The 13,985-nt window shown below is 45.8% G+C and overlaps 1 protein-coding gene across 2 annotated transcripts; it reads left to right on the forward strand.

Moving 5' to 3' along the window:
* The first annotated feature begins 2,552 nt into the window (after window positions 1-2,552).
* On the forward strand, window positions 2,553-7,513 carry syt11a (synaptotagmin XIa). 2 transcript variants are annotated; one of them, XR_005100739.1, is made up of 6 exons: window positions 2,553-3,042; window positions 3,869-4,773; window positions 5,110-5,230; window positions 5,589-5,888; window positions 6,574-6,765; window positions 6,853-7,513. XR_005100739.1 is itself a non-coding variant. In XM_037274968.1 (5 exons), exons 1-5 carry the CDS (start codon window positions 3,009-3,011, stop codon window positions 6,702-6,704), a joined length of 1,491 nt encoding a protein of 496 aa, XP_037130863.1. In that variant the 5' UTR covers window positions 2,553-3,008; the 3' UTR covers window positions 6,705-7,510. The 2 variants fall into 2 exon arrangements, 1 of the variants encoding a protein (XP_037130863.1); XM_037274968.1 differs by having other exon boundaries at window positions 6,574-7,510.
* The last annotated feature ends 6,472 nt before the right edge of the window (window positions 7,514-13,985 follow it).

Consider the following 13,985-nt stretch of genomic DNA (forward strand, 5'->3'; position numbering starts at 1 on the left):
TACCCACTACTTCTTCTTCTTCTTGTATTTTTTACGGTGGCGCACAATTTATGCACGTCTCTACCCCTAGCGTTTCGAACGAAGCAATACAACCACACTTCACACGGATCATTGGTTGTTTAAAACAAAGTAGTACAACTTCTGTACATTATTTGTACAACTTATAGCTGGTTTAGGGTTTAATATTCCATATTTGATGGTGGGGACAAATGGTATAGAAAATGGATGGATGGATGGATTAATGGATGGATGGATGGATGGATGGATGGATGGATGGATGGATGGATGGATGGATGGATGATTTAATATTGGTTATAGAAATAACCACAGTTCACACGGATCAATGGTTGTTTAAAACAAAGCATCACAATTTCTGTACATTATGTATACAACTTACAGAATGGTTTTGGGTTGAAAAATTTCATATTTGATATATTTGATAATATTTCATATTTGATAGTTCATATTTGCATGTTCTCCCCGAGACCGCGTGGGTTTCCTCCGGGCACTCCGGTTTCCTCCCACATCCCAAAAACATGCTTGACAGGCCGATTGAGCACTCTAAATTGCCCCTAGGTGTGAGTGCGAGTGCGGATGTTTGTTCGTCTCTGTGTGCCCTGCGATTGGCTGGCAACCGGTTCAGGGTGTCCCCCGCCTACTGCCCAATGACCGCTCGGACAGGCTCCAGCACGCCCGGGACCCCGTGGGGACAAAGCGGTACAGAAAATGGATGGATGAATGGATATTTGATGGATTTAATTTTGTTGTCTATTTTAGGTCATAAGTTTCTTTTTCTTTTGTAGAGTATTTTTAATTTATGTGTTGATTGTTATGCTATTTACAATAGACGTCTATTTTAGGTCATTCTATATACCTAAAATAGATGTCTAAATTAGGTCTATGTGTAGACCTAAAGTAGATGTCTAAATTAGGTCTACATATAGACCTAATATAGACGTCGACCAGGTTACAGAAATAACCACACTTCACCCGAATCAATGGTCGTTTAAAACAAAGCAATGCAACCTCTGTTCATTATTTATACCAGGGGACCCCAACCACCAGGCCGCGGACCGGTACCGGTCCGTGGGTCACTTGGTACCGGACCGCCAAGCCGCACAGAATCTTTTTATTTTTTATCAACGATCAATTAATTCAGGTCAAGATGCTCGTCCCGGTCACGTGACAGGTTTCCCCAGTCGAGTCCGCAAAGCTAGCAAAAGTGAGTAGGAATTTATTTTGAAAAATATAAAAAAATTGGCCATTCTCTCCCAATTATACATCCGTCGGTTCAGGTCAAGACGCTCGTCTCAGTCACGTGACATGTCACCTCAGTCGAGCCCGCGAAGCAAGCAAATATGAGCAAGAAACAGAGATGTTTAGAAAGCTTCTTCGGAAAGGGGAAAAAGCCCAATGAGGAGATGGAAGAAGAAGAGGCTATGACTTCTAAGAAAAGGAAAGTTGCATTTAAAAGAACATTTCTGGAGTCCTACTTAAAATATGGATTTATCGCCACAAGTGACTCTGACGCGCCAAGCCTGCTCTGCATAATATGTGGCGACAGGCTAGCTAACGAGGCAATGAAGCCAAGTGCTTCGGCACATGGAGACCAACATCAGGCATTAAAAGACAAACCTTAACCACTTTGGGTGTCATTGTCTCCGATTACGCCTAGATGGGACTGGCTCATTTCTGAGAAACAAGCTCAGTGCTCCCACTAATTCAATGTAATGGTGAGTTTTATTTTTATGTCGGTTATACTTGTTTTTATGCCACTCGTATCATTTTATTTCATCGTATTTATATATTTATCATAAATGTATTATTTAGTTATATAAATCTATTATTTATTTATATAAAGGCCGGTCCGCGAAAATATTTCTGACACGTAACCGGTCCGTGTCGCAAAAAAGGTTGGGGACCACTGATTTATACAACCTACAGCTGGTTTAGGGTTTAATATTTCATATTTAATTTCTTAATTTAATTTTCGGCCATTTCTATTTCACTTTTAGACATTTTTTAGACGTGTTTTAGCCGAGACGTCTGGGTATTATAGTCTATTAGACGTCAAAATGCTCACAGGGATAGTTCACGTTCATTCACTAAACTGTTCACGCCGGGAGACGCAACACGTTCACTGTCTGATCCATTGATGTACGGGAAGACAGTTCACGTACGGGGAAGTCAGCACTCGTTCACTCTTTGATCCGTTCTTGCGATGAACGGGAAATGCAAATCACTCACTGACTCGTTCACTCACAGATCCGTTCAGTTGGTGAACGGGAAAAGCAATTCACTGACTCATTCGTGAACGGGAAGTTACGTCGTTTTTTTCCCTTCGTTTTGTTTTACGGCGAGGTGGCACTAGCTTCAATGCGCATTACTGACACCTACGGTGTGGGATAAGTTATTGCATGTTGGTTGAAGTCATATGAACTGAAAAAAGAACGAATAACTTCAGGAAGTGATCCGTTCACTGAAAAGATTCGTTCTTTTGAATGAATCGTTCACTCACGAGCCAACACCAATAGCGACCTCTCACTCTGCTGAGCTTTCATTGCACCGCCTGCAAGCGCAAGCTCAGAGCAGTAGCAGTTTTTGCCATGGGCAACATGGGCGGGCATTTTTTTATGTCACATGGCGCCGCCCCACCGCGGATTTTTCATCTTCCTGCTTCGGCCAGGCGCATTTGACTCGCATCCTGTTAAATTGAGTGCGAGTGAGACGTGTGCGCGTCAGAGCATCTCGGTCGGGCGGCGGTCAGAGTGCGCAGGCTCTCTGCATCCTTAGCATCCTTACACATCCAGCAGCATCACCACTTGAAGGAGCGAGACAAGACACCAGACGACGCCCTGGTCGGACAGGACTGGACCGGACCAGAGCAGCCTCGTCTTCTTTTTGCTGACGAATGTGAAGGACGACGAGGGCTGCGCCTGCTTCCTCTTCCCGATTCCTTCCCTCCGTCCGTCCTCTTCTCAATCGTTTGGACACTTCTCTGTCACAAAATGGCGGACATGACGGTGCTTCAACCATCCTACGGTAGGTGAATCCCGGTCAAGCTGGTAGCGGGCGGCCGGGCGTCGTCCCCCGCGGACAGATGGCCGCCATCGATCGCTTTAGAGCCGTCGCCGTCGTGATCCTGCTCGCTTTCCCGGAAGGCTCGCTGCGCTTTCGATTACACCCGCCGCGGGCGCGGCGCCACCCATGCAGTCGACGACTCGCGGCCATTTCGCTTCCCTTGTGCTGCTTTTCACCGTTTCTGGTCGTTGTATTGACATCCAAATGTGGCTTCGACATCACAACAGCGCCTTGGGAGCGGCGATTGTTTTTAAATCATGTTGTTGATTTTTTGATTTGATCAGCTCCCGAAAATGTATTATACATGGACCCGGGGCGATCGGAGCGAAATGAACATGACGTCAGTGTTTTCGCTACACTGGATCGTTTGTTTTCTTCGCGTTGGGAATTATTTTGCCATTGCCGGTGCCCTAATCACTAAATAGGCAATTTCGGTAGTCGACTATATTGCAAAAAAAATCCCGAACTCTGTTAACGGTAATAAGCATTCCATTATATCGGAGGAATAGGGAGTCACACAGTGTGTACGTGTGTCTGTGTGTGTGTGTGTGGGGGGGGGGGGGGGGGGGGGGGGGTTGCTAGGCAGCACGCTACTGTCTTTCAGCACTTTGCAAGGCATGACATCATGTGACTGGAGGAAGGAAGAGCTTGATTCTGATAGGCTAAAGACAAACTTGTGTGTAGTGTCACATTAGGACAAGGATTGCACAGAGAGATTGGCAAAGTGTGGCCCCCGCCCGTCCGAACCCCTCCTCTCCCTCTTTCTCACTTCCTTTTTGTCCCACAGCCATGTCTCCCATCCTGGCGGGCTTCCTGGGCGCGGGCGTTCTGGTGGTGGCAGTGATTGCGGCACTTCTGCTGTGGTCCTTCTGCCAGCGCCGCTACCTGCGCGTGTCTGGACGCTACAAGCTGCACAGTGACCGCTACTGCGACGCTGAGGACCCGCCTTACAAGTTCATCCACATGCTGAAGGGGATCAGTATTTACCCTGAATCTCTCAGCAGCAGCAAGAGGATCGTACGCAGCGCCCGGCGGGCCGACAGTCCGGCGGGGGCCAGGGGCATGGTGCTGGTAGATGCTGAGAACAACGTCCTAGACGTCCCGGGTCAGCTTCAGATGAGTCACCTAGTGGCGCCCACTGGGACGGGCCCGCGGGCCGGCCCCGCCTGCCTGGAGCGGGCACTGCCAGTGCGCGCTGACTATTGCTGTCTGGACAGCAGCTCGGCCGGCAGCAGTCAGAGCAGCAGCAAGACGGCATCGCCCTTCACCCCCGCCTCCTCGGAAGCGGAAGTCAACGCTGGCTTGGGCGCCGTCAGCCTCACCGTGGACTACAACTTCCCCAAGAAGGCCCTGGTGGTTACGGTGGTTGGGGCCCGGGGCCTGCCCGCCATGGACGAGCAGGCCGGCACCTCAGACCCCTACGTCAAGATGACCGTGCTGCCCGAGAAGAAGCACCGCGTCAAGACCCGCGTGCTGAGAAAGACCCTTGACCCGCTTTTTGATGAGACCTTCACCTTCTACGGCGTGGCCTACAGCTCGCTGCCCGAGCTCACGCTGCACTTCTTGGTGCTCAGCTTCGACCGCTTCGCTCGCGACGACGTCATCGGCGAGGCCCTAGTGCCGCTCAAGGGCGTGGATCCCAGCACGGGCCGGGTCCACTTGAGCCAGCGGATCAACAAGAGAAACACGCAGGTGAGTCGGGCACGCTGGCGGTTCCCGTGATGGTCTCGCCTTGAATGCTTTGCGCTGACGATGTTATAAATATTGATCAAAATAATCCTGATGATTGTGCAGCCCGAACACAAACAGAGAAAAGTGGCAAGAAGCCGCCACGGGCCACAACTCGCATGTCGACTCACCGGCCAAACCGACTCCCTGTTCTGTGATTGTGTCAAATATATAACACGCGACACTACTCGCCAAACGACACTTGACATTGTCCCTTTGGGTCGTATGTGTGGAAGATGGTGTGACGTCACGTCTGCCGCGTTGACATGGCCAGTGACTCTTTACGCCGTGTGTTTTCAGTGCGAGAACCGCGGCGAGCTGCTGGCGTCGTTGTCCTATCAACCGGTGTCTCATCGCCTGAGCGTGGTGGTGCTCAAGGCCCGACACCTTCCCAAGATGGACGTCGCCGGCCTGTCTGCCAGTAAGTCCATCCAACGACATGCACATAAGTACAAGAGGAAAAATATTATTAATATTAATATAATTAATATTATATAAATATTATAGTATGTTTCCATTTTGATGAGTAAGCACTACAGCAGAAAACGCCACACCAACTCGCATACCTCTCGTCTTGTCCCTGTGAAGTGAAAAAGAAGCCGAGTGCATGAGTGGCATCAACGCGTCTGCCAAATGTGAACGAATGCCCAAAAAAAAGTCGGTCCAATCAGGCTTCAAAAAGATGAGAAAAAAAAATTTGAGCCCTCCTCCCGGTCATCTGATGCTGTGAGTGAGTCTGCCAAGTGAGCTAAAAGCACACGCTTGCGCTGCGTCCGCAGACCCATACGTGAAGGTCAACGTGTTCTACGGCCGCAAGCGCATTGCTAAGAAGAAGACCCACGTGAAGAAGTGCACGCTCAACCCAGTCTTCAACGAGTCCTTCATCTACGACATCCCGCCCGAGCTACTGCCCGAGATCTCCGTGGAGTTCCTGGTTGTGGACTTCGACCGCACCGCCAAGAATGAAGTCCTGGGACGCCTGCTGCTGGGCCTGCACGGCGTTCCGCCCTCCGGCGCCGCCCACTGGCGGGAGGTCTGCGAGAACCCCCGCCGGCAGATCTCCAAGTGGCACGCCCTCAGTGAGTACTGAGTGTCGGACCGCGCCAAGACTGACCGCTGTACGGACCCCGGTGTAGCGCATGTACACACACGCACACACACACATGCGCAAGCGCGCACACACACACATTTGGGATCCTCCTTTCAAACACCATCTGTTATGGCCACACACGCCACAAAATGCACTTGAACTAAGGAAAGTGTGTTTGTGTGTGTGTGTGTGTGTGTGTGTGTGTGTGTGTGTGTGTGTGTGTGTGTGTGTGTGTGTATGTGTCAATATGGTTTGACAAAGAAGAAAAGCAAGTTGGTGTTGTCTGATATCATGCAGTTAATTTGCATGTCTTTGTAAAGAGAAGAAACAACAACCACCCCAGGCCAATTCCCCTCCGTGCTTTGTGCTGACGCCTGCCGGTGCGTGTCATGGAAATCCCTTTGGAGCAACCCTCCCTGTCAAATCCACCTCGAGCTCCAGGCATTTTACATTTGTGTGTATGACGGAGCGCAGGCTTTCCCTCAGACGTTCCCTCACTAAGTCCACGGGACGGGAGCCATTATGTTTGTTTTTGACCCGCCTGGTTTAAGGTACGTTGATTCTCCTGTCGGGACTTTCGATTCACCCACTGTGCACAACCACCAACGAGGCGTGAAGAGGTTGAGTCTGAGAGTGGGCCCAACTACCACATTGTGTTTTCGTGAATTCCACAGAGAGCCGCTGCGCAAAGACGTCACGCTTGAAATCTGGAATGAACTTGTGGAGCAGATTCAAATTTTCCACTCACGCCACTGAGTGCCAGTGCGCCGAATTGTACGTACCGGGGGAGAGAAAGAGATCTTAAGCTGGATACGGACAATACAGACACAAAGGACTTTCCGCGGTGCGGCGGCTCTCGTGTGCAGGTACCAACGTGTAAATAAATTAATGTGTGTGCTTGTTTGTAGCATGAAAGACTTACTCTTAGCTTTCATTCGTCGCTTGCGTCCCAGCCAACGAGTCGTCCCCGAGCCAGGCCACACTAACGTCATGGCCACGCTAACCTGTCAAGGAGCTCAAGGTCAACTGGGGCGCCACCTGCAGGCGTGGCAATGTGACATGACTCCAAAAGCTCCAAAGACGTTCTCCGATGATGATGTCGTAAACCTCCATGCGATGTTTATTTCGTTCTGTGCTAAGGAGCAGTTCAAAATCTTTTTTTCTACAGTTGACTACGATGCCCACTCCAAATCCCAACATTGTTAGTCAATGCTATTCGTTGAATGGTGTCAGCCCGCAAGTCAACCATATGTAAATGTGTCGAGATTGTCTCAACACGAGCCTTCTTCTCATTTACACCATAAATACACCATGAATAATGTACCAGCCAGTGGCGTTGTTACCCCACTGAAAAGCACGCCACCGGAGTCTGTCTGGCACGCCCGCGAACTCCAAACATGACGTCATCGGTCGTGTGGGCCATCATGACGGGCTCCTCCCAATCCGCGGCAGTCGTGAATATGGAGACTTGACATGTAGATTTTGAATCAATGTTCTAACTGTCCCATATCCTGAAAGCTTTCTCCGCCCTTGGAGCCCCCTCTGCTGTACACCTGAATGATGCTAACCCCCCATTGACGTGAAAATAAAACAAAATAGCCTGACGCCTCCTTTCTTCAATCTCCTTTGCATTTTATGTTGACGACTCGTTCTGTCATCAGCTCCTCAAGCTGCATGGTCAGCAAAACGTGAATTCTCTCTACAGCCAGACCGTGGTGCTGTTGAACAGCCACACTCCGGCAGGCCGCGTCCCTTACATGGGTCGTCGGGTTGACTCGCGATATGCTGACCGGGATCATATGAGGGGAGTTTTCTTCATATCTTTTCCAAAGCCGAGGAGGAGCTGAGAGAAATGCCTTCGCTGGGTAGAAGCTTGTAAACAGCAGAGATTTACAGTAAAAAATGCACACATACACACATACAGTAATCCCTCCCTACATCGCGGTTCGTTTATCGCAGGTTCACTACATTGCGTTTTTTTTTTTTCCAAATTAATAAAAGATTTAAAAGTCAAAATAAAACTTCTAAATTGAGGAATTATGGCACAAAACTTGCCCACACGCCAGCAGAAGGCAAGGAGTGCCCACACAATTGCAGTGCGTACACTTGTACCTTTTTATCCAAAAAATTGTTATAATAATGAGAGTTCTAAAAACATATTGACAGTATGTACACTTGTACCTCATAAAAAAATTATAATAATAAAAGTTGTTCTAAAAACATATTTACAGTATGTGTTAAGAATTCTCCTTGTTATTTATGTTATTCAGCCGTGCTTTGATTTGAGGTAGGGTGATTTATTTTGAAGGCTGTTTTCAGCCGATACCACTTCTTGTTTTACGTTCGTGTACATATGTCAGTTACGGTGATACAGGAGTCATTGACGATGTAAGTGGGTCTCCTAACAAGAGAAATGAACGATCACATGTGTCTAACCTTTAGGACAATGTAGTATTGCTCCAAATGTTCGTTTACATTCCTTTAGCGGTCCGTTTTCGCGTGTTAGCACGATTGCGAATTGGCATCTTTCCACGAACTCGTTAGCCTGCCAAGTACTTCTTGTTAACATGTTATACGCACACACGTATAATATTTATATTTTCAATATTTATACAAAATTTTCCGTATGTTATTTATACTATTAATGTAGTATTTACATGTTTGAAACAATTACCGTTTTTTTCCGTGTATAATACGCAAAATTTAACTAATTTATTGTCCTAAAATCTGGGGTGCGCATTATACATGGGTACAATTTTTTTTTTTTAATTTAATTTTTTTTTTTTTTTTTTTTTTTAAGAAAATCATGGTACTGGTACGAGTATTGATTTATGTATTGTTCTCTTCTTGTCATGTTGTGAAAGAATGTGGGTTGAATAAATACCGAAAGAACAATAGTGTGTTTGTACTGTGCTCTGGTCATTTCGTCAAAGAAGGGATAATAGTCCTCTTCTCTTCTTGACTGACAATGAATGTGATAGTTTAATACAATCAGCAAATAACAAAATGCGTATTATAGGTAATATTTTATTTCACAACACTTTGCCTTGTTCCTTTCGTCACTGCTGTTCACTTCAAACACGCTCCATACGAACGCAATGCTCTCGTATCAGACGCTTGCTCGATCACCTGCTCGTTTGCTGTCACAATGTACCCTACACAAATCCGAAACATTTGTTGCGGCTCCGAGTCACGACGAGGGGCAAGTTTTGGTTTCCAAGGGTGTTTTTATTCCTCTTCAACGTCTCTCCCATACAGAGCCGCCTTTTTCACGTCCGCACGTCACTTTCCTCTCTTTTCATCTGATCGCGGTGGTGCCTTTACGGGCAGTCGGAGAAATCAGCGCCAAAAAAAAAAATACATCCAGCCTAGTTAAGACCATACCAAAGACTATAAAAATGGGACCCATTGCCTCCCTGCGTGTGTGACTTTGTGTGACATTTTTTGTGACATTGGGACTTTAAAAAAAAAAAAAAAAAAATTGGGTGCGTATTATACATGGGTACAGGCTTTTTTCCAGCATCAACATGCCATTGTTAGGGTGCGTATTATACATGGGGGCGTATTATACACGGAAAAAAACGGTATACAGTGCCTTGCGAAAGTATTTGGCCCCCTTGAACCTTTCAACATTTCGCCACATTTCAGGCTTCAAACATAAAGATATAAAATTTAAATTTTTTGTCAAGTATCAACAACAAGTGGGACACAATCGTGAAGTGGAACGAAATTTATTGGATAATTTAAACTTTTTTAACAAATAAAAAACTGAAAAGTGGGGTGTGCAATATTATTCGGCCCCTTTACTTTCAGTGCAGCAAACTCACTCCAGAAGTTCAGTGAGGATCTTTGAATGATCCAATGTTGTCCTAAATGACTGATGATGATAAATAGAATGCACCTGTGTGTAATCAAGTCTCCGTATAAATGCACCTGCTCTTTGATAGTCTCAGGGTTCTGTTTAAAGCGCAGAGAGAACCATGAAGACAAAGGAACACACCAGGCAGGTCCGAGATACTGTTGTGGAGAAGTTTAAAGCCGGATTTGGATACAAAAAGATTTCCCAAGCTTTAAACATCTCAAGGAGCACTGTGCAAGCAATTATATTGAAATGGAAGGAGTATCAGACCACTGCAAATCTACCAAGACCCGGCCGGCCCTCCAAACTTTCATCTCAAACAAGGAGAAGACTGATCAGAGATGCAGCCAAGAGGCCCATGATCACTCTGGATGAACTGCAGATAACTACAGCTGAGGTGGGAGAGTCTGTCCATAGGACAACAATCAGTCGTGCACTGCACAAATCTGGCCTTTATGGAAGAGTGGCAAGAAGAAAGCCATTTCTCAAAGATATCCATAAAAAGTCTCGTTTAAAGTTTGCCACAAGCCACCTGGGAGACACACCAAACATGTGGAAGAAGGTGCTCTGGTCAGATGAAACCAAAATCGAACTTTTTGGCCACAATGCAAAACGATATGTTTGGCGTAAAAGCAACTCAGCTCATCACCCTGAACACACCATCCCCACTGTCAAACATGGTGGTGGCAGCATCATGGTTTGGGCCTGCTTTTCTTCAGCAGGGACAGGGAAGATGGCTACAATTGATGGGAGGATGGATCTAGCCAAATACAGGACCATTCTGGAAGAAAACCTGTTGGAGTCTGCAAAAGACCTGAGACTGGGACGGAGATTTATCTTCCAACAGGACAATGATCCAAAACATAAAGCCAAATCTACAATGGAATGGTTCACAAATAGACGTATCCAGTAGGGATGGGCGGATCGATACCAAAATATCGATATATCGATCCAGGCTGCTCATTTTTGAGTATCGATCTCCCTAGCTAAAATATCGATACTTACAATTATTTAATTATATTTTCCCTCATTTTTTTCTGCTCCAATTTGACGACTTGCACTCATGCTAGCACTACTTTTCCTTCCGCCTGCTGCACCGGCGTGTCCTGCTCTGCTCCCGCCCCCTTTTCTCACAAGCCAAGCCCTCCTCCTCCGCCTCCCGTTCCAATCCAAACACAAACAAGCATGGCCACGGCGGCGGCCCAGTCCGAACGTAAGAGAAGTCTGGTTTGGAGGTATTATATTTTAGTTAATAACAACGAGGCAAGATGTGAAATATGTCACAAAACGATTAAATATTGTGGCAACACCACAAACTTAACAAAACATTTAAGTAAAATTCACCCCACGGTTCATGAAGAGCTGCAGTTGAAACGTGCCGCAGACACTAAGGGAGCGACGGAAAACCCTGCAGCCACACCGAGGCTAAGGTACCAAAGTACCTTAGAAGCAGCGTTTCAGAAAGGCAAGACATATCCAGGTATCAGGTGCTAACCAAAAATCGTAAGCATTTGTGGTTGATGTGCTATTTGAAGCAATAATTACTGCGCTTTAGTCAGTCATTTATAAATAAAGTTTTCCACTTTTCAATTTGTGGTCGAACGCCATACGTTTTATTTGTAACTCCACTTCCTATAAACAACACTAAAGTATTACAATATTAAATGTAAGTATCCAGTGGCTTTACAAATTGATAGTTTTGCTGCTCAGTTTTGCTGATCCAGGACGGTGATGAGACTGCGTACAGACAGGAGGTGGAGCAGCTGGTCCACTGGTGCAACCAAAACCATCTGGAGCTGAACCCGCTCAAGACCGTGGAGATGACAGTGGATTTCAGGCGAGACCCTTCACCACTTTTACCCCTCACTATCCGCAGTAATACTATTCTCTCCACAGACACCTTCAAGTTCCTGGGAACCACAATCTCTCGGGACCTGAAATGGACCGGCCACATAGACTCTGTCCGGAAGAAGGCCCAGCAGAGGCTGTACTTCCTGAGACAGCTCAAGAAGTTCAACCTGCCGCGAGAGCTTCTGAAGACCTTCTACACTGCCATCATCCAGTCTGTCCTCTGCACCTCCATCACTGTCTGGTTTGGATCAGCCTCCAAACAAGACAAGCACAGACTGCAACGGACAATCAGGACTGCAGAAAAGATCATTGGAATCAACCTCCCATCTATCCAAGACTTGTACCTGTCCAGGACCAGGAAACGTGCAAGGAACATCTCTACAGACCCTTCTCACCCAGGTTGCAGTCTGTTTGAACTACTCCCCTCCGGACGGCGTTATAGAGCTCGGTACGCCAAAACCAGCAGACACCGAGACAGCTTCTTCCCCCAGGCTGTTGCTCTGATGAACTCGCACCACTCATAGAGTCTCAGAGGCATTACTGTGCAATAACATCCTGCTCTTCACACCTTTTGAATTTGTCTACACTGTTTTTGCCATTATTCACATGTCCTGAATGTTGTTAGTCACCTATATGTTGAACAGAGGGTGTGTTTTACCGAAGTCAAATTCCTTGTTTGGCACGCTCAAACATGGCGAATAAAAACTCTTGAATCTTGAATCTCATGACGATTAAGCCCTGCATCTCTGTTGGTACCATGTCTCTTTTTACAATATACTAAAAGACAAAACTTTTTCCCAACAACAGAGAGAGAAAAAAGTAAAGAATAGCTCCTTTTAATTAAAGTTATACTATTAATATGCATCTTCCATTAATGTTTTTCTAAAAAGGTTAATAATTCATGTACATGACGTAATACTTTTTTCTACAAAATTCAATAGATGACTCTCCAAGAGCAAGTATCATTTGCAGTGAAACACCTGCTGTAGTATACAAATGTGCAGGTCAATAGTCACATGTAAGGCACAAAATATTGATGCAGCATGCCACTGCATTTAAATTGTTTTTTTTGGCGGGAAATTACACTTCCGGTATCGATATCGGATCGATATCGGGTATTTTTGGGCAGGAAATACTTGGTATCGGATCGAATCCAAAATCATTGGTATCGCCCATCCCTACTGATTAACGTGTGTTTCTATCAGCGGATTTTTCACTTCTAAAAGTTTGATTCGAGGGGGCAGGACATCTGTTTGAGGGGGCGTTGCCCCCTCTTGGCCCTGCGTAGAGCCGGCACTGCTCTTGCCCCTGCGTACAGCCGGCCCCGTGAAAGCTAAGACAAGGAAATATGACGAAGCGTACGTAGCGCTCGGCTTCAGTGCGACTACGATGGGAGACGAGGAAAGACCGGTGTGTTTACTGTACCCTACAATGTTGGCAGCGGACAGTATGAAGCCAAATAAATTAAGGTGGCACTTATAAAGTCATTGCACCCCAATCACGCTGATAAGATGCTTGAGGTTTTTCCAGCGAAAACGGGCTGAATATTGCCAACAATCATCCCATTTTGTGAATGCTCTTCAGTCAATCAGCAAGCACTGTAAGCATCATATAAAGCAGCGTACCAAATTGCTCAGTGCAAGAAAAAAAAACTCACCATTGCAGAAGAGCTGATACTACCTGCAGCCGTGGATATGGTCTCCGTCATGCTGCCTCATTTTGAGCACAAATTGTTTTATTCATTGTTGTTGTGTAGGTTAAAATGTTTTATATATTGTGCTCCTGAGTTAATGTTGCTGATTACTTTGAATTGAATATTATTTATTGCTGTTATTTAATTTAATATGTATGTTTATTATTATTTTATTGTATTTTTTCCAGCATAAAATGGCAGTTGGTCGAGAATGTTTATAGTTTAAATAATTATAATTTATTTTTAATTTCAGGCAAAGTGATGCACATTGAATCTGTTCTGTTACAGACTCAAAAACAATGTTATTAATAGTTACCGTTTTTTCCCATGTATAATGCGCAAAATTTAACTAATTTATTGTCCTAAAATCTTGGGTGCGCCTTATACATGGGTACAACAATTTTTGAAGAAAATCTCCCTCGAAATAAAACTTGAAATCACCTTTCTTCTTGTTTGTTGTCAATCGCGCATCGCATTCAGCCATCCTGCCCAACACACTTAGTCAGTAAAATTCATAATTGACGACACATCGTTTGATGCGATGGTGCAATCCTTGATGGTGTGTTATTGTCAAATATTGTTTGTTTTTTAATCTCCATCGCAAACCGGATATCATACGGATGCGCAAGACACGTCAGCTATATAAAGAGTGAGAGTTCAGTTCTAAATGCGTATTACAGGTA

This window comes from Syngnathus acus, chromosome 16 (assembly GCF_901709675.1).
Source record: "Syngnathus acus chromosome 16, fSynAcu1.2, whole genome shotgun sequence".
In the NCBI taxonomy this organism is placed as follows: Eukaryota; Metazoa; Chordata; class Actinopteri; order Syngnathiformes; family Syngnathidae; genus Syngnathus; species Syngnathus acus.